Source organism: Eurosta solidaginis, chromosome 4 (genome assembly GCF_040869045.1).
Source record: "Eurosta solidaginis isolate ZX-2024a chromosome 4, ASM4086904v1, whole genome shotgun sequence".
In the NCBI taxonomy this organism is placed as follows: domain Eukaryota; kingdom Metazoa; phylum Arthropoda; class Insecta; order Diptera; family Tephritidae; genus Eurosta; species Eurosta solidaginis.
In genome coordinates, this window is record NC_090322.1 from 150327781 (window position 1) to 150354330 (window position 26550).

Here is a 26550-nt window from a genome sequence, read left to right on the forward strand (position 1 = left end):
AGTTGTTGCAGCAGTGATACTTTTTTTGCACAGCATCACGTTCTTCGGCAAAGTTAGAGCAGCTGTGAAAGTTAATAATGTATTGATCATCGCTAGCATAAGCGCAATACAAAGTTTTATAGCTTCAAAGCTTCCTCAACCCAATTGTAAACCTCAGCTATGCGAGGGGGATCCTGTTACAAATATGAAGGTATCATACACATGTTTGGCAGGCGAGGCACCCCCAAGTTGGCCCAAGTTCCTCATGGCACTAGGGGGTGGGGGCGATATGGCCTAGAAGGTTTAATATGGTCATATTAATCGTTCTCGAGATGGTAGGGCTAATGCCTTTATGGTGCTTTGTTACAGGAACGTACTGGATCTGTATCCGGCAAAGGACCATCAACATCGATAACACTCCCCAATACCTTCGGGGAGTGTCTTTATAGTTAATACGACAATATCAGCTTGAGTATCAGCAACATTTCATCAATTATGTAGCATTATTATTATCAGGGCTGTTCAAGTATAAATAACAACACATATACACAATTATATGTACACTAAACTTTTTTAAATTGAAAAAAATATATATTTTAAATGTTTAAAGAATTTTGATGGTCCCCTTAATGAATAAATTTTGAAACTTGTTTCTTGTCAATTTATTAGTGTACATTTGAATATCATACCGAAGTGCCTTGGCGAAGAAAAAGCACTTCCATATGAAATTCAAGCACTTTCATATGGAAGTGATTTTTCTTTGCACTTTCATAAGAAATTCAAACACTTTCATATGGAAGTGCTTTTTCTTTGCACTTTCATATGAAATTCAAGCACTTTCATATACATCGAATTTGTATGTGAGGACATATGGGAGTGGTATGCAAATTTTTTTTATATTCAAAGTGTGAATTTGTATCTGTGGCTATTCTTCAGAGCAAAACAAAAACAAAAGAGCTTTAAGTGTATTGGGCTTGAGCAGCTCTGATTATTATTATTATTATTTGTCGGTTCGAACACACCCGTAATCTCATGCGTATTGTTGACGGAACATGTCACAATGACTCCAGATCTAAAACTGCAGAAAAATTAAGTCATGTTTTTTTAGTTTTTACGTATACCTAAAATAATTAGGCAATTTTTCAAAATTTTTATTGTTTTTTTGTTACGCTTTACTTAGTAGTAATAATAAGTGTTTTTTGTTTCACTCAATATTTCATAGCGTAATTTTCTTCATATTAATTTTACAGTTTTATATGTACAATGCTTTTTTTTTAATTTTAGTTTTATGTTTTTTTTTTTAAGTTACGTTAAATAAAAACGTTTAAATTACACGAACTAATATTTAATTTTTAATAATAATAATGTAATGCATATTCCTTTTATGCATACTAAGTATAAGTATTTATGTATATATTTATATGTGTATATATTTATTTATATATTAGTAAAATTACAAATTTCAAATTTTATTCAACGGTTTTTTAGTTTATATTCAACTTTTGTTTTTCTTATATTTCTCCGTTTGCAAATATCATACGTAGACATTCGCACTAATTAACTAGACTAAGTATTTAGTAGGTGTTTTGTTGTTTTTTTTATGTGTTTCTGTTGGTATTATCGGCGTGAGTGCGTGTTAATGTATGTTTCTGCAAGACGTTTTTGTGATCAATAGATAGAAAAATTTTCTTAGTGGAGTTGGCGCACATATTTCAATTAGTTTGCTCCACATCATTTTTGCAACATTACTAAATAGCTTTTACAAATTTTATAGTCTTCATCGTACATACAAACATACAATTATTGCTAAACGAGAGCGAGAAAAATATATATTAATTTCTATATCTTAATATTTTACTTAGTGTTTATGCTATATATTGATATTTTCATGTTCGAAACTTAAATTGATGGTAATCATTGCTTAAGTGTGTGTGTGTGCGTGTCTGTGTGTGTATGTATGAGTATAAATGTGTTCGTATTGCCTAAATACTTTTCTATCATTTTGTTTGTTCTTTTATAATTTTGTATTATTATTGATATTCTTAGCGTTTCCTAGATGGCTGCCTGTACATGCTATACCAAAGGAAGTGCGTTAAAGTCTTTGCTTATTTTCGCACAGTGTGCTACTTTGAAGAAATTCGTACAAAATTAAGTATCTCGGCAACGAAAAGAACTGAATCAAAATGGCAAAAATCGTCTAAGAAGTTTAAATATTTGCCAATACATGAACAGGGGGAGAGGGTTTAAAGGCACAAGGCATAATCGAAACAGCTGTCGCCTTGTTCTGATATCACGTTGTTAAATTTTTTCCCAAATTATTAAATAGGTAAATTTAAAACTAAAAATTGCTTCAAATGAATGTTTTCATACTTTTAAAAAAGCAATGAGTGCAATCCTTGCTGAATTCATATAAAATCATGGCAGAATTATATGGTTGGCTCCTCTCAACAGCTGATTTTATTTCTTTCATTTCACTGGTATACGGATTGTCAATAGGAGATGGAAAACGCAAAATGTGACCAACACATTGACAATTATTTATTTATTGCTTGCTTATTGGTGGTAAATTTTTTATAAAAAAAATCAGGGACGGAAAATAATTTGTATTATTTTTTCAGAGTCGAAAAAGTCTTGGTCAAAAAATTGTGCTAAGTAAAAATATTTGAGTTCCCAGGTATCCCTGTAGCAATATCATGTCGAATCATGCATGCTTTTTATTTTTCGAATTTTTTCCATAAAAGTCCACATATAAAAGTAAAATCTGTATTTTTATTTTTTGAGTCCGATAGAACTACATAGTTAAGCTCGGACTTTTAAAAATAAAAGTCCGGAAATAAAAGTTAAATCCGGTCTTTTATTTCTTAAGGCCAAAATAAAAGTCCGGCTTGATAACAAAGAAACGGCTTATCCGAATTAAAAAAAAATTGTTTGTTTCGGATAAGCCATTTCTTTGTTATCAAACGGGACTTTTATTTTGGCCTTAAAAAATAAAAGTCCGGATTTAACTTTTATTTCCGGACTTTTATTTTTAAAAGTCCGAGCTTAACTAGTTCTATCGGACTCAAAAAATAAAAACCTGAAAATAATTTTTATCTTGATCCAAATATATTTAAAGTCCAAAATTAATAGTTTTGCAAGGAATTATATTATAAAAGGAATAACAAGTTTCAGCCCCTAAAAAAATAGTTTCACATCACTTTAAGTTATTTTTTTAGTAAATGCATCTAATTTAGCGCATTATTTTCTCACAACACACAGGAATTGCAAAGTTATATATATATCCATTCGCTCAACACCAACATGTAGATTTTGACAATCTGAACAAAGGTATGTTGCTGCTGTAGAGATGAACCAACCATATAGTTGAACCATGTATAAAATAGATTTGGCTACAAAGTACTTACTCAAAAAATTTAAAAAATGCAAACAAAAATTTGTTGTATTTTCGAAATGTTTTGAAATCGTTTTCGAGATGATTTGCATAGTTTCAGTTGAAAAATGCATTAATGTTTTTTCGTAAACGAAACATAATAAAGAAGAAAATTATAAAATTCGTTAATAATTTTTGCTAATATTTTCTTGTTCGCAGCTGTATGTATACATATGTATATGTATGTATGTCGAATAACAAGTATATAAATCTACGAAACTTTTTAGCACAAATCTTTTTAGCCGAGTTCTCAACAACGACGGATCCATCTTTTCTCCAAATCAAATTACTTAGGCTAAGGCCCGGTTTTTCAGTAGTTCAGCTTAAACTCTAGTCAAATTTAAACTCCAGTTAAACTACTGAGTAGTTTTTCAGCCACAGTTTAAGGCCGCCTTTGGGGTAGGCTTTTTTATACGGCAACATTGGTATTTTATTATCTAGATAATTTGTAGATACGACAACTGCATTTTGTTTACCCAACAAACATTTATATATATATATATATATCTAGTTCCGGAGGTGATATCCAACATCAATTTCTAGTTATTCTTAAACCAGATAGTTCTCAAGTTGATATCAAACTTCGTTCTCCAATCACTATCCAACCTTTGAGAAATTTTGTAAAATTTATAGTTCTCGAGTTGATCTCCAACGTCATTAGCATTTTCAAATTATTATCCAACCTTTGAAGGATTCGGAGAAATGCACAGTTCTCAAATGAATATTGGACATGTTTCTCCAGTTGATATCCTACATTGGACATCGAGTTGAGGTTATGTTGAAAAAAAAATTTCCAAGGCGGTACCACCAAAGCCAACATCTATTTATTGTGAGATTGATAGCAGTAATGAAGCTTAATTTATCAAAAATAAATTATATATTTTTTTTTTGTTTTATTTTCGTGAAAATACTGTAGTATTGGAATCTTACACTTGAGTCCAGTCAAAGAACCACAAGTTGGATACGATCATTTTTTCAACTTAAGTAATAGCATTTTTCGCTTTATAAAAATTTCCTCTTATGCTGAGTACACTATGATTCTCAAGTTTAGTCACTGTTTCGTAACAACTCTTGAGATTTTAGAGGTATGCTAGTTATCAGCATGAGCTCTAATGGTACTCAAGCCTAAATGCTTGTTGGGTATATTCGACGCCATTTCGAACGAACGCAAATCAATGTTAACTAGAGTTTAACATTGCCAAATCTGCCGCTTAAGCTCAGCTTAAAGGGCAAATTAAACGGCCTTAACCCTAACGCCATAGTCGTAACCATACCCATATCCATAACCATCTCCAATGTGATCGATAAAGGTGCCTTAACCTAAAAATCGTGAAAATTTCTTTAAAATGAAGAAAACGCAAAAAATTACAAACATATTCCACAAAAAACAAGTCTCTTAGTCATAACGTATCCAAAACAATGAATAAAATCTACAAAAAGTTATTAAATTCACCAACTCAAATATTTTTAGGTTATGGATATGGCGAGAAACCAAAAACCAATTGGTTGGCTATGATATGGTTTTGGCTTTAGTGTTACGGTATGGCACCATGAATCGATTACATTGATTTCCATAAGGTAGGTTCGATCAGCTGTTTTATCTGGTTATGGATAAGTCACCATTAATTGGCCCTTAAACTTCAGTTAAAGTAGACTGAAAAACTGCAGAATAAGTTTAAGCGTAGTTTAACGAACAAACTGAGTTGAACTTGTACTGAAAAGCCGGGCCTAAGGATGACGGAAAATCGTTGAAAAATATATCAATTCTCCACTCTGTCGCAAAATCGACTAAACACAAGCAGTTTCCTGTAACTTTGTTCAGCATAACTTATATATGTATGTATTATTTTTAAATTTGTTACAGCCAACCAAATAATATTGTCCTAACTCGACTTTGGCTGTTATTACTTGTTGCTGGCAACTTTCTTTTTTCTTTGCGCGAATTTTCTTCAAAGCACACATTTGTGAAGCCATTCGCGCAATATATAAATATATGAAAAGCAACTAATTTGCCTGTAATGCTGTTCATTGATTAGATACTTGTTGTTAGATACTTGACCGCGCGCTTTACCATCCACGATTTTTTATGCAAAAAATTTACATCTTTTTCTGTTTTCAACTCAGTCGTGCTTTGCACATACATACATAGATTAAAATATTTTTCTTACCTTGGCGCAACTATCAATATTTTACAATAATACCCAATTAAAATTCTATCTATTTTTTTTTTAAGAATATATATTCTGGAAAGTGCTTATACATATCTATTTACTAGGGCTGGGACTATCCACATATTCGAATATCCGAATATCCATCCGTTGACACGGATAAAATCCGGACGGCATGGATATCCGGTTAATATTCGTTTGTGAAATTATACGAATATCCGGATTTATGCAGATCCCGTTAATAACCGTAGTTTTGGATATCCTGGGAAAGCACCAAATTGAAGTACCATATACATATGTTTATTTAACATTAATAAAAAAAAAAAATATTGATGTTTGTAAAATTGTAGCTTTTTAATTTTTTACGATAATTTAATAATCTACAAACATATTTTGTGAATAATTTTTCGATGTTTGCTTCGTTCAATTCTGATATGCAGATATTCAACTTTTATATTCCAGTATCCGGACATACGGATATCCGGATTTTACATTTACGAATCCGGATATCCGGATACCGGATTTGTTGCTTAGCTATCCGGTTATTCGAATATCAGGTTTATCCGTATAGTTGAAAAATCCGGATGCAGTTCACAGCCCTAGTATTTACGATCGATTTTTGATTACATTGATTTGGTTTGAAAACTGTCCATACATCTATAACAAATTGTAGCAAAATAAAAAAAGTGTTCTGTTTCTTATGGTTGCCTATAAAATATTTCAAAAAAATTGCTATTAATAAAGTTAAAAATATGTTAAGCTGGCAAAAGAAAATACTTGTAAAATGTGATAAAAATTGTATTCAACGAAAAATCAAATCAAAATAACTCTGGGGTTTTTTAAGGTAAATTTTTGTTTAAAAAATTGACTATTTTCATAAGCACGATAGTTTAAAACTTTTATTTAAAATCGATTACGAAAAATTATTTCAAATGCTTAAATCTTTTTCAAAACTTACTCAATATTTACGAATATTTTTTTATTAAACATGCAATCTATCCAATATTAAAAAAAAGCCTAAAGTCAAAGCTTAAAGTTAAAAAGTCTAAAACGTGAATTAATTCAAAAGTATTTACATCTAAGCATGGGACGACGCGGCGTATACATACTTTTTATGCTTTTTTTATTGTCACCAAGGGTATTCGCTAAGGCGGTAAACCGCGTAATCAGAATACCTACAACACATAGGGTGTGTTCTAGCAACAGTTGTTGCAGCAATTTTACTTTTTATGACAGAGCATCACGTTCTTCGGCAAAGTTTGAGCAGACGTGGCAAGGTCGCGCGCGTTTGTTAAATGAAATGTTGACAATCTATACTTCATCACAAGCAATTTAATGGCAACATAAAAATTTTCAGCTTGAGTATCAGCAATATTCCATCAATACAGTAGCACTCTAGCAGTACGGCTCTTATTTTTACGCGGCTCGAACACACTCAAAATCCTGACAATTTTCAGTAATTCCGATAAGACCCAATCCAGAACAATTTTCTGCAATATTGAACAAAAAGCGAAGGGTAAAATGTGAATCAATTTCTTTAAACATCTATTTGATACGAAAATGTTGTCCGCATTTTGTACCCGGATTTCGGTTAGTCGGGATTATGTATGGCCGGGATTAGTCGTCTGAATTATGAATGCTCGGGATTTGGTCATATCTTGATTTTGTATTTCGGGGATCGGGTTATGGTATACAGCCTCGCTGAGGAAGGCAAAGCCTAGAAAATTAGCAAATGAAGTTAAGCTCAAAGAGACAGCATAAATTTGTGGCAAGGCTATTAATTTCATCTTTCGCACTCCCATATTGTATACACCCATGGACAAGATAATACCGGGAGCAGCAGTGTACATCTTTTTACACAGTTCGCTCGTCATATTTTCCCAGACAATTTTTGTGTGCATTTCTGTTAAATATATGGTTAGTGCTTGAAAGTAAAGCATGATCAACATTTTTCGACAGTTACACGAAATTTGGAAATGTAGGCTAAAACTTGAAAAAAGTTTTCAAATAAATTTTGAAGTCTGAGATTTTTTTAAAGATTTTCCTAAAATTCCCAAAAATTTATTTAACTTTATTGTATTCAAATATGCAAAAATGTTAAGCCTAGGTTAGATTAGGTTGAACTGACCGGTCCGTGAACATCTTACATACACTGAACGAGTCCATAGTTTTACCAAAAGTTTGCTCAACGACCAAACTCAGAAACCCGATCAGAAACCAGGACCTATGTTATTAAATAACTCGGTCCCTTCTAGGAGCTATGCTACTTGAAGCTTGTAGGTCTGATAGCTGTGACACTCCTACTAGCTGACTTTTTAGTCTGGCGAGCGCAGAACGTTTTAGACCGTTCCCTCCTCCCAAACGCATTCCCTACATCTGCTATCGCTAATGAGGTCTTATTTGTATAAGGCTAAGCTTTGAAATTTTCATGCAGATTTTTTCAAACTTCGAGGAAACTGCAAAAAGGAACTTGCCTGATCAGATTCTTTCTGACCCTTGACACCTGCAAGTTAATGCTAAAGGAGCACATCCACCGTCAAACCCAAGGATGGCTACAAACACCGGTTTGTCGGTAGGTGTGCAGAAAGATAAAGAGTGCCATATCGCCGTTGCTTCAGGAGCTAATGAAGAGGAGGAAACGGTGGTTCACCTCATCTGCAACTGCCCGGCCCTAAGTGGCGCAAGGCAGCGCTTTCTGGGATCTTCCTTTATGGATAATCTTCCCCAGAGTATGACATCAAGGACTTGGTTGCGTTTAACAGTTTCTCAAAATTATTCGTAGAGGAAAGGCAATGGCGTCTTTTAGCTGTATCACAACAAAAGCCACTTTAACCTACCATTAACTTTTCGAATTTTCGATTTTTTCCTTAATTTTCGTTATGCATTTTATTACAATTTTTATAAAATTAACAAACACAACAACCAGGAGAACAAATCAACTGAAAAATGTGTTAATAAGTTTTGCTTGCTATTTTCGTGCTCACTGCTGTACATAATTATTTCTATTTAAAATTATTCGCACAATTCAAACGCCAAATTTAAGCCAGAACGTACTTTTGCTAGCTTCTAAAAATCGATTGTCAGGTTTAGTTGTTGTTTTTGTTGTAGCGATAAGGTTGCTCCCCGAAGGTTTTGGGGAGTGTTATCGATGTGATGGTCCTTTGCCGGATACAGATCCGGTACGCTCCGGTAACACAGCTCCATTAAGGTGCTAGCCCGACCATCTCGGGAAACGATTTATATGGCCACATTAAACCTTCAGGCCATCCCTCCCTCCCCACCCCCTAGTTCCATGAGCAGCTTGGGGTCGCCAGAGCCTCGTCTGTTAGTGAAACGGTATTCGCCGCTAGAAGGTGAGGCTGACAATTGGGTTTGGAGAAGTTATATATTGCACTGGAAACCTAAAAAGGTTGCACTACACAACGCATGGAATCTGGTATTTTAGTCGCCTCTTACGACAGGCATACCTACCGCGGGTATATTCTAATCCCCTAACCCGCTGGTCATGTTTAGTGAATACCCTCATTCCATATGTCGTGATTTTTAACTTTCGCTCTCAGCGAACACAATTATCTTGATAACATATTTCCGACAGTTGAGTGATATAAAATTTGTTCTATGAACGGCGAGTTGAGCCTATTACAGCATAGTTTTCCCTTTCATTCAGTCGTCAGAGGCAGTTTTCTAGTCAAATAAAAAGGTTAAAATTCACCATTTATTATTCAGACATATTTTAGCGATAAAACTATTTCTACAAAGTACCGAAAGTACGCGGATCCATGTTCGTCTATGAATCGCCACTCCGGCAGCACTACACACAGTTTGTGCAGTGTTTTCAACAAACATAGATAGCACCCATAACATAATACGTTTTCTTCATTCAATTTTCCGTTACGACTAGCGGCACCGCAGGCATGTACTAATGTGCCAAATAAAGAGAAAAAAAAGGAATTTAAAAATTAAATTTAAGTCTACATAATTAAATTAATTATACTTTTTTACAAAATGTGCACATAAATAGCTTTAGGTAGTAAACTGGGCTAATAAAAATTCATGAAGAACCGAGCGGGCTTGACTTGTCAAATTACACATTCCGTAAGTCAGGCTTACGGAGGATTTCGAATGTCCCAAAAACTATTGGACCAAGTCAAAGCAATTACATTTTTTGATGATATGTGTCTGTCAAGCTTTTGATAAAAACGATAGTACATTGTGAATGTAATAAGTATTTGCAGCCTATATTTAAGGTATAACCTCGACCCTAAACACCATTTCAGTGCTATTGCGATTTAAAAAATTTAATTCGATCACGGAACGTATAACAAGATACGGGCCCTGGTTTTTGTTAGGAGCGCGTATTTTTTCTGCTTAATTTACGAAAGCAGAAAGAAATTTTTAAAAAGCATATCTCGATATAAAAAAGCACTGATTAGGGTGCCTAAATAAAACTGTCGGGTAAGTTTCAGCTAAAAGAAAACTTTGTAAATTTCCACATATCTTTCTTGTGGTAACTAAATAATTGCAAGCGGCAAGATGTCTGCTGTTGAATGACATAAACACATTGTACAATGCTTAACAGGAAAAAGTTACGAGCATTCAAGCGCCAGAACATAGCTATACTAATGTTTATTTATTGAAGGTCAATAAAACATTCTTAGTATGCTGAATTTATCTACTAGACTGCAAGTTCACCTAAAGCTCCTGAAAAGCATATTTTCGCTGTGATAAAGTGGTGTTACACGTACCTCTCTTGGGTACAACACATGTTATTCTATGCTCGTCTTTGCTGTGGCAGTTGCAATGGTATATTGACAGCAACAATACATAGTACTCTTTCTTGATCTTTTGGAAGCTGACTTCCTTTTCTTAGTTCTTTGAACACTATTCTCTAGATATTAGCTTAATATATAATGTATTAGTATGTAGAGTTTACCATCAAACATAGTCTTTACATTACAAACAGAGCACATTAATTACGTTTAAACTACGGTTTTGGGCGTAAGTCTTTGAAGAAATTTTTACGAAAAAGTAAATAACATAAACAACTACGCACACAACTTGGTAGTATGCCCTCCAAAAAATATTTACAACACATTTTTGCGGTGTGGTTTTTTTTGTTGATTTTATATTAGTTTGATTTTTTTTTTTTTTGCTTTGCTATTACACTCTAACATTGGCAAAGCATTTTAACGGATTTAAAATTTAATATCAATTATATGTATGTAATTAAAAAGAAAAAACAGAATTGTTAATTATATTATGAATTATGTTGGTAAACGTAATAAAACCATTAATTGTAACAATATTTGAAAATGGTATGCTATAATATATGTATGCACACTTGTATATGTATGCGTTTATATATAAATTAAGGTAGAAGCAAAACGTCTTATTGGTTTTATTGAATAATTGATAATTTTTTCTATAAATTTAAGTTTTAAATATGCTTGAGTTCATTTATACATCCATAAATCTACATACATATTTAAATAGACACCTGAATATAAGTAAAAGAAATCTTAAGGAAAAAATAATAATTATATTATAAACATTTCTTGCACTTAATTAGCTAATGGCTTGCTTAAATAACTAATAATCTTTAATTTATATTTTAAGTGTGGAACTTAGAGCTTAACAATTTGTTTTTTTTTTTTTTGTTAATTAATGACTAAACTGTTTGTGTATGTATAGTAAGTAGGTAGTGTTGGTTTTCCTTTATTATTAATTTGTATTGAAATGCATACATACTTTCACATTTATAAAAAAAAAAAACTATTGTATCTACTACGCTTAACGCCCCCCAAGAGGCAAACTAGCCGTTATAAGAGAAAAAAGCGCAGCTAGTGCGAGCTTTTTCAAGTAAATTTTTAGAGTTATAGAACTCGTGCGACAATAAATTGATCGAAATTTTGAAAAAAAAAAGTTGAATAAAATAACCGCACATACTAAAAAGTTATAAAAGTTTCAAGAGCATAACAGGTGTTTGCCGATGTCTTGCTGCAAAAAAAACGTGTGTGCTTATTAAAAAACCAAAAATTGATATTTTATGTTTACTACAAAATGTTAAGCCAAGCTGCAATTTCTCCAACTTTATTTGAGAAAAGTAAAAATTCAGTTGATAAAAATGTAAATATATTTGAACATTTTTCGCTTTTTTCAAAAATACATTACCATTTTCTCAAATATAGTAGAAAAGGGTGTAGAAAAGTATACAGAAACTGTAATTCAAATAAAATTAAACAAATTGTAAATCAATTTGGAAAAAAAGTGCATTAAATAAACACATTTCAATAAGAAAAAAACAATTGATTTTTTAACTCGCTTTTTATGGTGAAAAATATTCGATTACTGTTTTTTTTTTGTTACGTTTTCTTAATATGAGTTTAAACAATAAATTAAAAAAAGGTCAAACTTATATTGTTGGTTGATTTTTATAATTGAAGTATATATATGTGACCCAGCCTATGAAAAGGTGGCTTATGACTCAAAAAAAATAACAGCTGTTTCTCGCAATTTCTTTTTTGAGTCATAAGCCACCTTTTCATAGGCCGGGTCACATATATCAATTTACATAATAATTTTCTGCTTACAAAAAAAATAAAACCATTTAATTCATAAATATAGTCAAGCATCTTTGAAAACCGTATACCTACAATTTTTATATTATCAACATTTTGAAAATTATTAAAATTTTGCTAGTTTCAAATTTCGATTGATTTTATTGCGCTTAAGAACTACCCAATTTCAATTAAATGCTCGATTATTATTTTTTCATTATTTATTTTTTTTACTACAATTTTTTTATTTTTATATTTTTTTTATTATATTTTTTTTTATTATATTTTTTTTTTATTATATTTTTTTCATTACGTATATTTTTCATTATTATCATTTATTTTTTTTTTTGCAAATTCGCGCATATATTTTTTCATTTAAACCCAATTTTTTTTATTAAATTCAAAGCTGTTTTTTGGATTGAATGCAAATTTTACAATTTACAATTTAGAAATAAAAGCTTAAATAAGTTAAGTTTAATTCAGACTTAAATTTTTCACTCTTTGTTAGAGTTTTTTTTACAGAGACATTTGAAAATAAAAGCAAACCGCGATGTCTGGTCATGTGCTTTTGAAACGCCTAACTATTTAACCAATGAAACCTGTAACGTAAAACTTTGTTTTCTTGAAATGTCTTCTTCCACAGATAGTTAGATAGTTTTAGAAATTCATACCTATGCATTTCACAAAAAAAAACTTATGATTATTTAATAGCTATTAATCATTAACACACAAAGTGTCCTAAGTAGGTGTAGGTTCCACACAGCAGCATTAGCCTAAGAGCCGGTGAATGCCGGACCTTCGTCATTTTATAAAAACTCAAATTTCATCAGCGCATACTTCCAATTGAAGTTGGAATGTTGGTATACTATGAAGCTTGAGTCATAGAGGATGTAGCATGCAAAAAATTTGCAACGAAATAGACCTGACTTTCGTCACTTTATAAAGGCTGATTTTCATTTAGTGTTTTCGTAAAGATATTAGAAGCCACATTGCCAGACACTTTCCATAGTGGCTTTGTCCAGCCACTAAACTAAACCAGCAATAACATGCAAGCAATTTTATAATGACACTCCAATACAAATTCTTGAAAGGAAAACTTGAACATTTGTTTGGCTTTTGTATTATTAAAACAAGTACAGTTTTGTTTGACAAAAAGCATGGTGAAATAAGCCGTCAATTGTCTCGCTCTAAATAATTCTTTGTTCTGTCATTCGGCTATCTGGAAATTTTTCACCAATGTTGTCCACGAAAGTGTTGTTTTTTTCATTTTTCAGAAGTAAAATACGTTTTAGTACGTTTTTTCACATAAACCAGTAGGTGAATATCGATGGGCCTTTAATGGATTTAATTAAAGAGATTCATATTTTTGGGTATCTTTGGTGTTGGCTTCCATAAGTGAGGTCGTTGTTGTTGTTGTATTAACAGGGCTTCGCCCCACTCAATGGGTACGACTACTCACAAATTGTTATTAAAATTCTCTAACGGGAGTCCTAGGAAACTGGCCGCTTCAAAAGGGTCGGACCATCGGGATATGGGTTTCAGAGGCGTAGGTTCCACATTACAATTGAAAAGATGGTTGGTGTCATTTAGGGACACATCACATGCGGGACATACATTACGTATGTCTGCGTTGATTCTGGACAAGTAAGAGTTTAACCTGTTACAGTATGCAGAACGAAGTTGGGCCAGGGTGACTCGTGTTCCCTTGGTAGTGTGCTTTCTTCTTCTGCAAGGGTGGGATATTGCATATTAATAACGGGGTTCACCGGGCGTGTCCTGACAAAGGCGTTTACCGATTCTGTATGGATTTTGCTAAGGCCCTGATTATGCTGGCCTGGATAAAACTGTAGTGTTGGTAGGTGCCAGATCTTGTCGTGTCGTAAGGTCGTGCTTAACTATTACGTTCATATTATTGATGTTTCCATTATATAAGTATGTTTAATTTGTTCCAAAAAAATTGAAGCAGGTCTTTGTTAAAATAAACAATTTGAATTCCCGTCATATCCAACAAGGATTTACGCCTGTGCAGCGCTACTAAACAAGAACACCAAAACTGCCTATTACACCTTATTTATGTAAATACTTCGCTAAAACAGTGGATTTCTAAACATAGTTACAAAAGGTTGTTGTTTTGGCCACTAAGATAAGAGGAATGTTACAGTTATGGTTTGTAATTTAGCATATATGAATCCGGCTCGATCGGATTAGTATCTTCTAGTTCTAGGTCGACTCCTATTATATCCCCTGACATATTTTAGTAAATAATAACTAGGGAACATTAGTAATACAACATGAATTAAACTGTCAAGAGCTTTTGAGAGAGCTTCTGATCAAGTTTGTATGATTAATTAGAACGTCATATGTTTTACTTCCTACTCTCAATGTCAAAGCAACAGAGCAGATGGAAAGTACAATGGATTTTTAGAGATGGAAACATATTTAAAAGTTTACGATCACTTCCAAGTGTGATTGTAAAACTTTTCATCAAAGCCGAAACCCATTTAAGTGCGCAAAATTCCTACAGTTCAACTATATAATGGATAACACCTCTGTCACTTATGTCCGGTTTTTCGATAAAAGTTTCAACTGCAGTTGAAGTTGAGGTCAGTTTACCTTAGAGGCATTATTGAATTTTACTACTCATCACAGTTTAAGTTTTTTAATTTTATTCGATGCCTAAAGTAATATAAGCTGGCACTGGTCCTGTGTATACCTTTTGTATTGGCATTAGGTGGCACTGATATGCTGAAAAAAACAAGTGTGTAATGGCTTTCGTAGCAAGGCATTTATTTTTCTACTCCCCACTTTTCCAAAGCGGGTAAACATTTTACCCTCTTGTGACCGTTGAAAATACATCCCTACAATTTCAGATAGCGTACATTTTCTATTTTTTTTATTTACTTCACCTGGTGATTCCACCATGACAAAAAGTGTCTGGCTGGACAATATCGTTAGGAAGACAATATTTCTGAGTAGAACACCTTTCCTCGGCGGCATTAGGCTTTTTAGCTTTTATAAATAACGAAGGTCTGGCGCAGTCACGGGCTCTTGCTCTTACTTTTTTGCAGATTAAAACAAAAAAAAAGAACTCGAATAACAAGTTTATTATTGAATTTATCTAATAATGGATAACGGCAATTGCAGGGTTTAACAAGTTTATTTTAAATAGCAGCAAACACCTGTCACGCTATTCCTATCAACCGCCCTTAAAACATCTTTACATATTATGTAGGGTAGTGGTACCAAATGTACTAGACCCCTTAAGCTCACAAACTTTATTGAAAAAAATTACGAAAGTTAAAGGGTGAAATTTGAAATCGAAATAGCTAAATCCATTGTAGTCAAATTTTTTTTTTTGTAAAATGTACAATAATATGATTAGCATTAATAGGAAAATTAACAATTTTGTGCCGAAAAATAAAAGGTTGACGTAACGACTGAATATGAATATGGACGAAATTGAGTTTATTCCAGGATTAGATTTGGATCATTTCAGAATTATATCGGAACCAATTGTACCAGTATAATTTCCGTAATAGTTACAGAAACAATCAAAAAGATATCACAAACTAAACTCGAAAAAATCATATTTTTATCTGCAATAAACTCGGGCTGGCGCCCTTAGTGCTCTCAAAATAGCACGAAATTGAAGTGGTGGGGAGACTCTACTCTTTATACATACTTATGTATGTTGCTTGAAATAAAATCAGCACTGGTCCTTGAGTGCGTGGAAAAGCCGAATCAACTAGGAGCACAAAACGAACTACTGTTGGCCTGGGTTCCTGGCCACAGGGGTGTTGAGGGTAATGAGCAGGCGGATAGCCTGGCCAGAGAGGCAGCAACGATACGACCTATTGGTCCTGAGCCATTCCTGCCAGCAGGCCCGCAGGAAATTAGGGGGCATCTATTAGTAGAAGAAAGGGAAAGGAGGGAAGAACACTGGCGTAATATGCCAGGCCTGAGACAATCTAACCTACTGTTAGGGGGTTACTGCACAACTCGATACAGGGCATTAATAGGCCTCTCGAAAGATAACCTAAGAATCCTAACAGCTATTCTTACAGGACACTGTAGACTGAACAGCCACATGCAAAAGCTGGGTATAATATCGAACAACATATGCCGATTTTGTGATCGATCAGCGGAGACGGCGGACCATATCGTCCTGGAGTGTGATGCAATCTCAAGACGCAGGGCTAAGTTTATGGGCTCACCATGGCCAGAGCATTCTCACATCAAACCGCTCAAGCCAGGTGAACTGCTAGCGTTCATCAGAGATGTCGGCTTGGATGAGGTGTTGTGAAGCAGCTGAGGGCACAATAGACCAATGGTCGCAGTGCGATCCGCAATTAATTATCTATCTGTTGCTTGAACAACAAATACATCTTCTCGCTACTCCAAATTACTTAAATATGGAATAACAAAGTTATGTTCACTAAAATTTCATTAATAACTGAACATTTTATTTCGTTTGTCGACGCGTCGTATCGAACGTTCGATACAAACTGTTCGATACCAAATTAGGTGTCGAATTGCCTTTTTGAAAGGTATATTTTTATGCTTTGGTGATTATCTAGGGAATGATTTTTTCTTCAGAGATTAAGAAACAAACGCTATTTATAAAAGAAAATATTTTGGCAGCTCCAAAAAGCTTTCTAAACGCCCTTTGAAATCTGCAAACGAAAGAGACCATGCCAAGATGCGGGAACTAAAATGGCATCATCGAGCGTTCGATATCGACTTGAAGTATCGAATCAACGAGTGTCGACTACGAATTACGGAAACCACCCCACCTAATAAATTTCAATTTTTCTCAATGCATGCCACATACTACATACGTACAAATTCCACACACACGTATTTACATATGTAAGTATTTATGATTATGTTATGTATTTTTAATTTAGAAAAATTCATCTAGCATAGCGTGAAAATTTAGAGTTGATGCATTTCAAAATTGTTGAAGCGTTTGTGTTTGTGTGTACGTGTTCTGTATTATCTGTTTGTGTGTAAACGCTAGACATTAATAGCGTATGAACAGTTATATTCAAATTTGTTCGTATAATATCACATGAAACTGCTGTTCTATACTTGTTTGTTTCTTCTAGCTATTAACTTCATTATACAATTATATTTGAAATGAGCGAATAATTAACTTAAATACATATGTATTATGAAAGCATAGGTGTGATTGAGTTTTTTTTTTTTTTTTAATTAGCATTCAATATTTTCGCTACATATTCAAGCAATAAGTAGCATTCATTCAAGCACAAATATTATTAACTGCGCAGACTTCCATTTTCATGCATTTTCTACTTTTCTCAATTCGTTATCATTAAGCATATTTGTATGTATGTATGTAGCATTTCAATTCATTTTGTTCCCACTCGCAGTGCTTAATCGTTTTCATATACTTTCTTTTCCAAACATTCATTAATCCCCAGTTGATATTTGAATTTTGAAACGGTTCATGGCTCTTCAAATTTTTCTTCCTCTATTTCCCCCTTGAACTCCCGCCCTATTTTACCACTTGTTTTAAACTTTCAAACATTCCTTACTTGAACTCTTCTTTTTTGCATTTCTTGAGCAAACTTTTCTGTACATACTCTACTTCGTTTTGTTGCGCCGCATAGTAAGTTGATTTCGAAGAAATCTGCTTCAAAAAACAAATATTTCGACAGCGTATAGATTTAAAGCAGTAAACTAGAAAATATTATAAGGTTCATATGTTCGCCCGTATGAGAAAAATATTTGTTAAGCTGAGGGACTGTAACGGTTATGAGTTTAACAAATAAATATTTATGAACTAAATATTAAAAATTGACTTTTGTTTTTATAGTCAAAAATAAAAGTTAGATCTAATGTTTTTTAGTCATGAGCAAAAGTCAAATTTTAATTTTAATAAGTCAAAATTTTAAGGTACTGCTCTTATTATAGCTGTTATAAAGATATTTGTTTTGTAAACAAGTTCCTTCAAAATATACCACAAAGTGCAAATGTGTTATTTTTCGCCTATTTATTTTTCAATAATTGATCTCTAACCTGCAACGATATATTGTTATTACGTTTGTGTAGCAACGCAGTGTGACAGCAGTTCATTTCAATTGCAACATTAATGACACGCATCAAATATTAGTTGTTTAACTTTACTTTTACTTATCTTGTAATTTAAATTAGGCACAGGTTATAACTATTTCTACGAATATCAGCCCAGTTAATTATACATGTGTACACGTAGATATAATAATGCAAAGCAGAAATAATTTTCTCTTAATAAACATAATTTTGTTTTTTTGAGCCGCACAAGTAATACATATGCATGTATGTATGTACTCAATTGTACTGCTATGACATATTGACCATTTATCCCCATTATGTGGTCGGTCCCTGTTATACATAATCCTATGTAATAACTAATCATACACATATCAAATTTCCTACATGCCTAATAGTGTGCTAAATTATTTGTGTGTGTGAATGGTTGTATACTTAGCGCGCGGCAAACTCTTCGTTGTGCTTTTCTTTTAAATGCGTTGCCATACACTTATTTCCCTTTGATTTTCCGTCACAAGATCACAGGCAGTCGTTAGGTAATTGGGATGTTTAGATATGCAAATACAGCTCGAATGTTTTGCACATAATCGTTAAAATTTGCTCCACAAATATTTCTATTTACTCGCACTTGATCTACTGCTTCCGGATTGCTGCTTCTTTCTTCTGTCGTTTTGTTGACGGTTGCCTGAAATAAGTCAGATGTGATTATTGTTAGTATAAAAAACGAACTAAGAAAAAAAAAGATTAAATAAGAAAATAAAATAAAATTTTACTGATTTTTCTCCGTTTTTTAATTTGAATTTAATGTACTTTATTTAGATGCAAATTAATAACTTTGAACTTACCGGACTTTGTTGGTGGCACAGATTCTACGCTACCTGATGATCTCGCCGAACCGACTGACGAGTCCGATGATATCGAAATAATGGAAATGTTTGATGAAGCGGAGGTGAGTGTTTGACGTTGCAATGGATGCGTATTTGATGAACGTGATAAATTTGGCGGTGGCGAAACAGCTCTGGAATTATAACGTTGCTGACGTGAAGCTGCTGGTTGTTGCATACGTTGTTGGCGCAATTGTTGTTGGGATGGACGTTGAGTATAACGTGATCGATTATTGTTGTTGTTGTTGCTATTACTATGACTATTCGTATTGCCAGAATAATTATTGGAAGAAGCATTCGTACTTGCATTCGAGTAAGATTCTGTAGAAGACGATTTGGATATTTGTTGTTGTTGTTGATATTGCTGTTGCATTGGAGGCGGCACATAGAACTGACGACGATTTGTCGATCCCGAGAAACGCTGTTGTTGTTGCTGTTGCGCTGACTGTGTATTCATTTGCTGCTGTTGTCGTGGCGGGGAGTTTTGTCTTTGTTGCTGTGGCGGTGAGGATTGCTTTTGTTGCCGCGGAGGCGATTGCTGCTTTGGCGCAATTTGTTGCTGCTGCTGTTGTTGTTGGGGAGGCGGACATTGTGTGTGCATTTGCAGTTGTTGCTGGTGTTGCAGTACCAACTGTTGATGTTGTTGTTGGGACGATTGCGCTTGTTGTTGCGACATCTGTTGTAGTTGCATACTCGCTTGTTGTTGCTGGAGTTGCAGTTGCAGTTGTAGTTGTTGTTGCGTTATCTGTGCATATTTTTGTTTTTGTTGATGTTGTAATTTTTTGTTTTGTTGTTGCTTGCTGGTCTGGTGCAGCGGCAGCGGCAGCGGCAGCGTTGGTGGTGGCTTTATTAAAAGTGTATTTTGACGTAAATTTACATTATAAATATTATAACTACTACTAATACTGCCACCATCAGTATTACAATAACTGATTGGACTACTAGCAACAGCAGCATTATGGCCGCCGCTCACATATACACCACCACCACCACTAGCATCATCAACACCACCTTTGTCTTGTTGAACGTTGGTATTGGTGTTGATTAGAGAGTTGACAGCGATGTTTGTGGCTACACTGGCAACATCACCAGTGCAATTGCTAAGCAATGACGCATATTGATACTGCTGCTGTTGAAATAGCTGTATTTGTTGATAATGTTGTTGTAACTGCTGCTGCTGCACCAGACCAGCAGCGATTCATCATGTATCCATACGAGACATTGTATGAATATTTGCGGAAGGTGTCATAGCGGTTGTTGCCGCTGACGTTGCTGGTGGTGATATAATAATTTGTTTGCTTACCGGTGGAGATGACGTTGAGTCTACATCACATTCTTTGCTATCTTCAGAATCCTCACCAGAGGATACACTACCCCTTCGTAAGCGTTGCGTCGCCATTATGACATGTTGTTGATGGTACAATTGTTGATGCTGTTGCTGTTGTAATGCTGGATGCATATGCTGATGCTGTTGCAATGGTGGTGTGATAACGCCAGGTGGTAGCATAGACGGAATGAACTTAACGGCACTGGTATTACTGGGCGTACTCGGTACAATAAGATGCTCAAAATGTTCACGTATCCACTCACGGTAGTCAATTACATCATCGGTTACCCGTATTATTCGTCCTGCAATAAAAACGCACATCAATAGTTTAATAAAACTAAATCGGGTTAAAATTTAAAGGTTGGTCCATAAAAGCGATTTCTTGTTTATTTCTAATAATATATATTTGGAATGGCCCATTTGGACTGGAAGGCACCAATTAGGCAAGGGTCTTGTTGTAATCCTGGTGAAATGATGGTTGTATCTTATGCTGGTCGTGGTTCTTGCAAGGTATTTCTTACGTTATGTCAAAAAAAAAAAGGCGAGAGTAAAGGCTCGGAAGCGGTTCCGCTATATAGCGGTCGTTACATAGCGGTACAGTATGTTGTCAAAAATGTTGCAGTGTAAAAGTAATTATGTGGAAACTAAGAAGACGGTGAAGTTCGCCGTAACGTAATACAGCGGCAGGGCATAAAATATTACGGCCGTCACGACGGTAGAAACTAGTTCATCACCGTTTTTTGTCACCGCTATTGTCAAAACGGTGAACATTTTGTCAAATAATTGAATTTATAAAAAAAAAAAAACATTTTTGAATAAAATTTTTTACCTTGTACGTTTATTTAATGAAAATAATAAAAAAAACTAAAAAAAAACAAGCAAAAATGCAAAATTAAATTTTGCGAATCGTCTGCCGTAACTGTTCATAGTTTCCAACAAAACGGTGAGTATGCCGGCCGCTCTTTGGCGGTCGTAACAAAGCGGCACCGCTTTTGGCTTTTGGAGGAAACCAAGCCTTAACTGTCGAATTATACTGCTAAGTGAAACCAACGTTCGTTTAGCAATGGAGAATGGGCCCTAAACCTCAAATAAATTTTTTTTTTTTTTTTTTTTTGAAAAATGCAATTTAATTTTTTTTACTCCGTTTTTATAAATATACTTACATATGTATTACGTGCTTTCTGTAGCATTCCTTTCTTACTTTTCAGTGAACTTTAGTCGGCCATCACCATTAAAGTTTTATTGAAAATAATTCTCTTATTTCTTTTCTCGAAAATTTAATAATTTTTTATTAACTGAGAAAGAAGAAAGTACTCTGACCTTTTCAATGATACATATATATATATATATATATATATATATTATGGAACGGCAGGGTCGGAATTATGGTACACTTGGGAAATTTTACACCATATACAATAGGGGAGTTCAGGATTTTGCAAATGGTCTAGCATAGCAGCAAACTGTTGTAATATTTTTACACAAAACGCCAATAAATTATACGGCTATGCATTTGCTACGTCATGACAAATACGCAACATCAAAAGCCGTAGTTTAATTTATAATTTTCAATACCAAATTAACAACTGTCAAAACAAAATATGCGAAAAAAATTTCAAACGAAAAAAAAGTTGTTCACGATCCGTAGCTTTAATTTGCTATAGCAACATTTCCAACACCAAATAAGCAAAAACCTGAGCTCCCTTAATATCTGTTATATTTAAATTAACTTTTACGCCCAGATTCTAGTGCGGTAACAACATTCTTCACCACGGTAACGAAATCATGTGGCAACTTTTACACCCTTTTGGTATTCTACCCGCGAAAGTAGCCGAATAATTTTTTACCCACAAAAGTAGGTGGTTACATCGAAATAACCACACAACAGCTGTTGTTTAGAAAAAGGCAAAATTGAAAAATAAAGAATTGTAAATGCAAATAAGTAAAGATAATAGTAAAAAAGTGTTACCTCTTGCTATACATATTTGTTTACATTATGTACTTTCACAGAATAAATTACAATATACCTATGTAGAAACTTATCATGCATAATATGCATATACACATCGTGCCTTTTATTCGTTAACCTCGTATCTACCATTTGACATTTTTGGTAACGCGACCACGGTTGCCACACCATGTTTTCATTTGGGACAAACATTCATCGAAAAAAGGACCAAATTTTTGTTTTATTTTATTAGTATAAAATACAAAATTTTAGGATGTTTCCATATAAAATTTTTCTAAACTTTCCTTTAATTCAAGCTGAACAAACAAATATATGTGCATGCGACCAAAAATGTTACTATATTTTGACATAGGATAAACTCTTGGTTCTTGCAATTAAATAAAATGTATAGTGCAGTTAGGTTTTAGTAAGAAACGGTTCAAAATTTGCTTTCTGGTGTTGCCGAACTATGTATGTGGAAAAGTCAGTAAAAGTAGACAATTAGGTGAAACTAGACAATTTTGTTAGTGTTATTTTTATAGATGCTTACTTTTTCACTTAACGTTTAAACTTCATATCAGAGCCTAGATTCTGTGTGAATTTTCATCCCAGGCTTAAGGGGTTCTGCTAGCACCTACGGGAATAATTTTGTACAAAACATTTCTTCCGAAATCAAACATCTTTTGCATTTGCTCCCTTCTGTCTTCGAGTTAAAATATTTCTTGTGCCAAGATACTTAGTTTTCAATTACCTTGCGTGGCTTAACACCACAATAGTCCTGGAATTCCTTAAACTCATTGAGTTGGGTGAGAAAGATTTAAATATAAACGTGCTAAACGAGAAGTAATGCATAGAATTTCTTTGTATAAGTTTTGAAAGTGTTAGGCTCACGGCAGAGTGCTCGCCATAAGCTATGCTAGGCGAGAAACAATTTTTATTTTCATATATTTTACATAGTGTTGTATAACCGATCGAAACATCTAGCCGTTATTAATATTATTATAAAACAAGAGTTTTTTTTATTAGTCGGTTATTTCATCAACAATTAACGACAATGTGTTTGCCAACACTTTTCTTTTTAATGACTGGTATAAATTATATCCCAGGTGAAATGTTATTGTTCTGGTACATTTTATAGTCTGAGCTATTTTTTATAGTGAGAGTTCCATTGAAGTAAATTCAAAATTATATGGGGGCTAACGAAAGTGTGGCGAATTTTTGGGCAATATTGTGAATTTTTACCTGAGTGAAAAAGGAAGAAAAGTACCAATCGTGGCTACTGCCTAAAAAGGAGCAAAATTGGAAAAAGGGACCAGCGGACCAAATGGGGTTGGAAGGGACCAAAGTGGCAACCGTGAAAGCGAAGAAAACTACCTTTCAAATTTCTCCACAGACACTGGCGAGTTTTTCGGTGATGACAGCGTTACCACTTGGGCCAGAATCGCGGATAAAAGAACTGGTAACGATATTCGGTTACATAATATTCTGGGTACTATTTTACCGGTAACGCTCAGAATCGGGGCGTTAGTCAAATATCTGTATACTATATAGGGCTTTAGACCGTAAAAATAGAATAAAAATAAATAAAAGATCTAACCCAATTTCGACTGAAAATATTACCGCATTAATTACGGACCACCTTTTATAATGCAATGGATTTTACCTAGGATGGTACGCTCAGCGCAATTACTACCGTATTCGTTGAGTGGACTCACAGCATTCGCCAACAACATATATGCATATTCAAATGCTTGTTTTACCTGTAATGCACCATAGGAGCTACGTCCAATATCGTTACCCGGCGTCAGTGGATCTTCAATACATAATAATGATGGACGATGTCCATCAATCATTTCACGTTGCAGGTCTTCTTTTGGTAAATAACGTCCGCCATTTTTTATCGAAATGCCAATTTTCATATAATTGAACTTACGCCCATAAAGTTCAAAAAACTCCAACAACAGTACACCTAAATTGGCCTTATCATGGTCTATTTGATGCGGATGTAATTGTAGGAAACTTATACACATTAATATTAATGAGTAAGAGGAAATGCCACCGGTAAAAACTTCATTGAGATCACGCTGTAACAAAAATTGCTTCAGCACGAGCACCAGTTTCGCTAACACTGGATAATCTTGTTTAAATTTCTTAATTAGTTCGGCCGATTGTACACCGGATTGCATATTAAAGGATATATCTACTTTTACTTGCGATTCACGATCTGTGAGCTTTATGATGGGCACAGACGCTTTGTCAAGTACGCGCACTGAATGTGGTTCGGCAATTCCGCGCGCAATCAGTTCTGTTTCGAGAGTTCGCAGTGGGGCCTTTTCCCATAGTCCTATAAAAACAAGAAACAAAATTATAGTTAGTAATAACTTAAATTTATATCTAGCAGAAACGGTATATACGTTTACTTATGCAGTAAAAGTTGGCAAAAATGGTATTTTAAAATAACTAAATATTAAGGCACAGAACTCTTCTTACCTAACACAACTAAATCAATATCCGATGTGGGCAGAAATAGGCCTGTACGAAATGAGCCAAATATTTCCACAATCGCTTTCGGCCAGATTGAGTGTACCACCGCTTCTATGCGCTGTACAACTTCATTGCGTATAGCATGCTCGGTGGGCGTGGGCAATACATAATTATAAAATTGTTCGATTTCCTGATGTAAACCAACAATTCCGCGTCCATATTCAAAACTTGGCACTCGCCAGGGGCAACCTTTGTACTTTACTACTAATTTATCCATATATCTGCTGAGGTTAAATGTGCTTACTTTATTATCTACCATACGTCCAATTTTCCTACGTGATGGATTATAATAACTTGGACGATCGTGAGATGGCATTTTTGTATTGATTGTTGTATCACCTACACCTCCACCACCAACTGGTGTTGTTGTAGCTGTTGTAATATAGTCGTTGTTTGTTGTTGAATCAATTGAGTTATTGCTGGATGTATTACCACTACTATTTGTGCCACTACTACCGTTATTATTATTATTATGATTGTATATTGAATTTCGCAATCCTCCGTTACCAACTTGCTGTAGAAGTAATTGTAGAGAATCCCGATCGCGTGCACTTAAAGATGCGCCGTTTAATTTACTATTACCACCACTATGTAATTGTTGTAATTGTTGGCTTTGTTGTTCTAACAATTGGCTCATATCATGCGCTGTGGTCTCCCAAATTTTACACCATGTGCGTAATGCTGGACCCTCCTGTTCCTCTTGAAACCAGCCAACAAAAGGATCCATTCAAAACAGTCTTCCTTCTCACAGAACAGGAATCGTATTGGCGCGCAATCCAACCAAAGATTTCGCGTCGTCGTCCACTTGCGAAAGATTGCGCGTAAAAAACAAACCTATTTTTTTATTAGTAGATTTATTTGGTAGGTTTTGTAACTTAAAACTAATATGAAACGAAATATGATTTCATTTTAGACTCGTTGGCAGTGAGGTATTAAATACCGCCGCAGATTCCTATCAGCGTGCTCGGCTAAGCGATGAGCTCTTTGAAAGCGACTCTGTGGTTATGTTTTTATTAGCGGCGAATTCTGAAATAAAGTAGAAATCATTAAGCGAAGTGATATAAGAATAGAGGCTTGCTGTCTGACATATACAAAATTACAAGGCCCGTAAAAACATATATGAACTATGCCTAATATTTATTTTTTAGTATTTTTTTTACTTTAGCACCTATGTTTAATTGTAATCAAATTTTAAGCATCTTCCTATTGAAATATTCACTGCAACTTCAAACATGGATCATAACAAGTGTTGCCATGAACTTAGAAAGAAATTATCAATTTCCAAGCAAAAATGTATCAAAAGCATCAACGGCAAATTAACCGGAATTAAAAAAAAAAAAAAACAAGTAAGGACGGGACTGTCTTCGGCTGTGCTGAAGACTTCATACCTTTCATGAATGGGGCTGAACAATAATCTTATCCCGTTCGTTTCTCCAAATAATCGGATGTATAAGATAAGAAATATATAGTGAACAGATGTATGTACATACCTAAACAATTTTTAAGATAAATATAAAATAAAAAATGGCAAAAAACACCCTTATCTGAACGATCGGTTGTATGGGATAGATATTATATATAGCTCCGATCGAAATAATTTTTACAAGAAATCTGCTACTTAAAACACTTAAATGTAAAAAAACAAAGGCTAGGATACTA

General features: G+C 34.1%; 1 protein-coding gene across 2 annotated transcripts in view; it reads right to left on the reverse strand.

Annotated features, from left to right (window-relative positions):
• Positions 1-1479: 1479 nt before the first annotated feature.
• Positions 1480-26550, reverse strand: part of LOC137250499 (non-canonical poly(A) RNA polymerase protein Trf4-1-like) — a 40864-nt gene continuing 15793 nt past the window's right edge. The window contains exons 2-6 of one of the 2 annotated variants that reach the window (XM_067783400.1): positions 24838-25917; positions 24011-24691; positions 20376-20701; positions 19034-19817; positions 1480-18873 (exon numbers count right to left, since the gene is read on the reverse strand). In XM_067783400.1, the coding sequence (XP_067639501.1) occupies positions 18803-18873; positions 19034-19817; positions 20376-20701; positions 24011-24691; positions 24838-25618 (2643 nt within the window). In that variant the 5' untranslated portion in view covers positions 25619-25917 and the 3' untranslated portion in view covers positions 1480-18802. Of the gene's footprint in view, positions 18874-19033; positions 19917-20375; positions 20702-24010; positions 24692-24837; positions 25918-26550 lie in introns of both variants that reach the window. The other variant, XM_067783399.1, reaches the window with a different exon arrangement.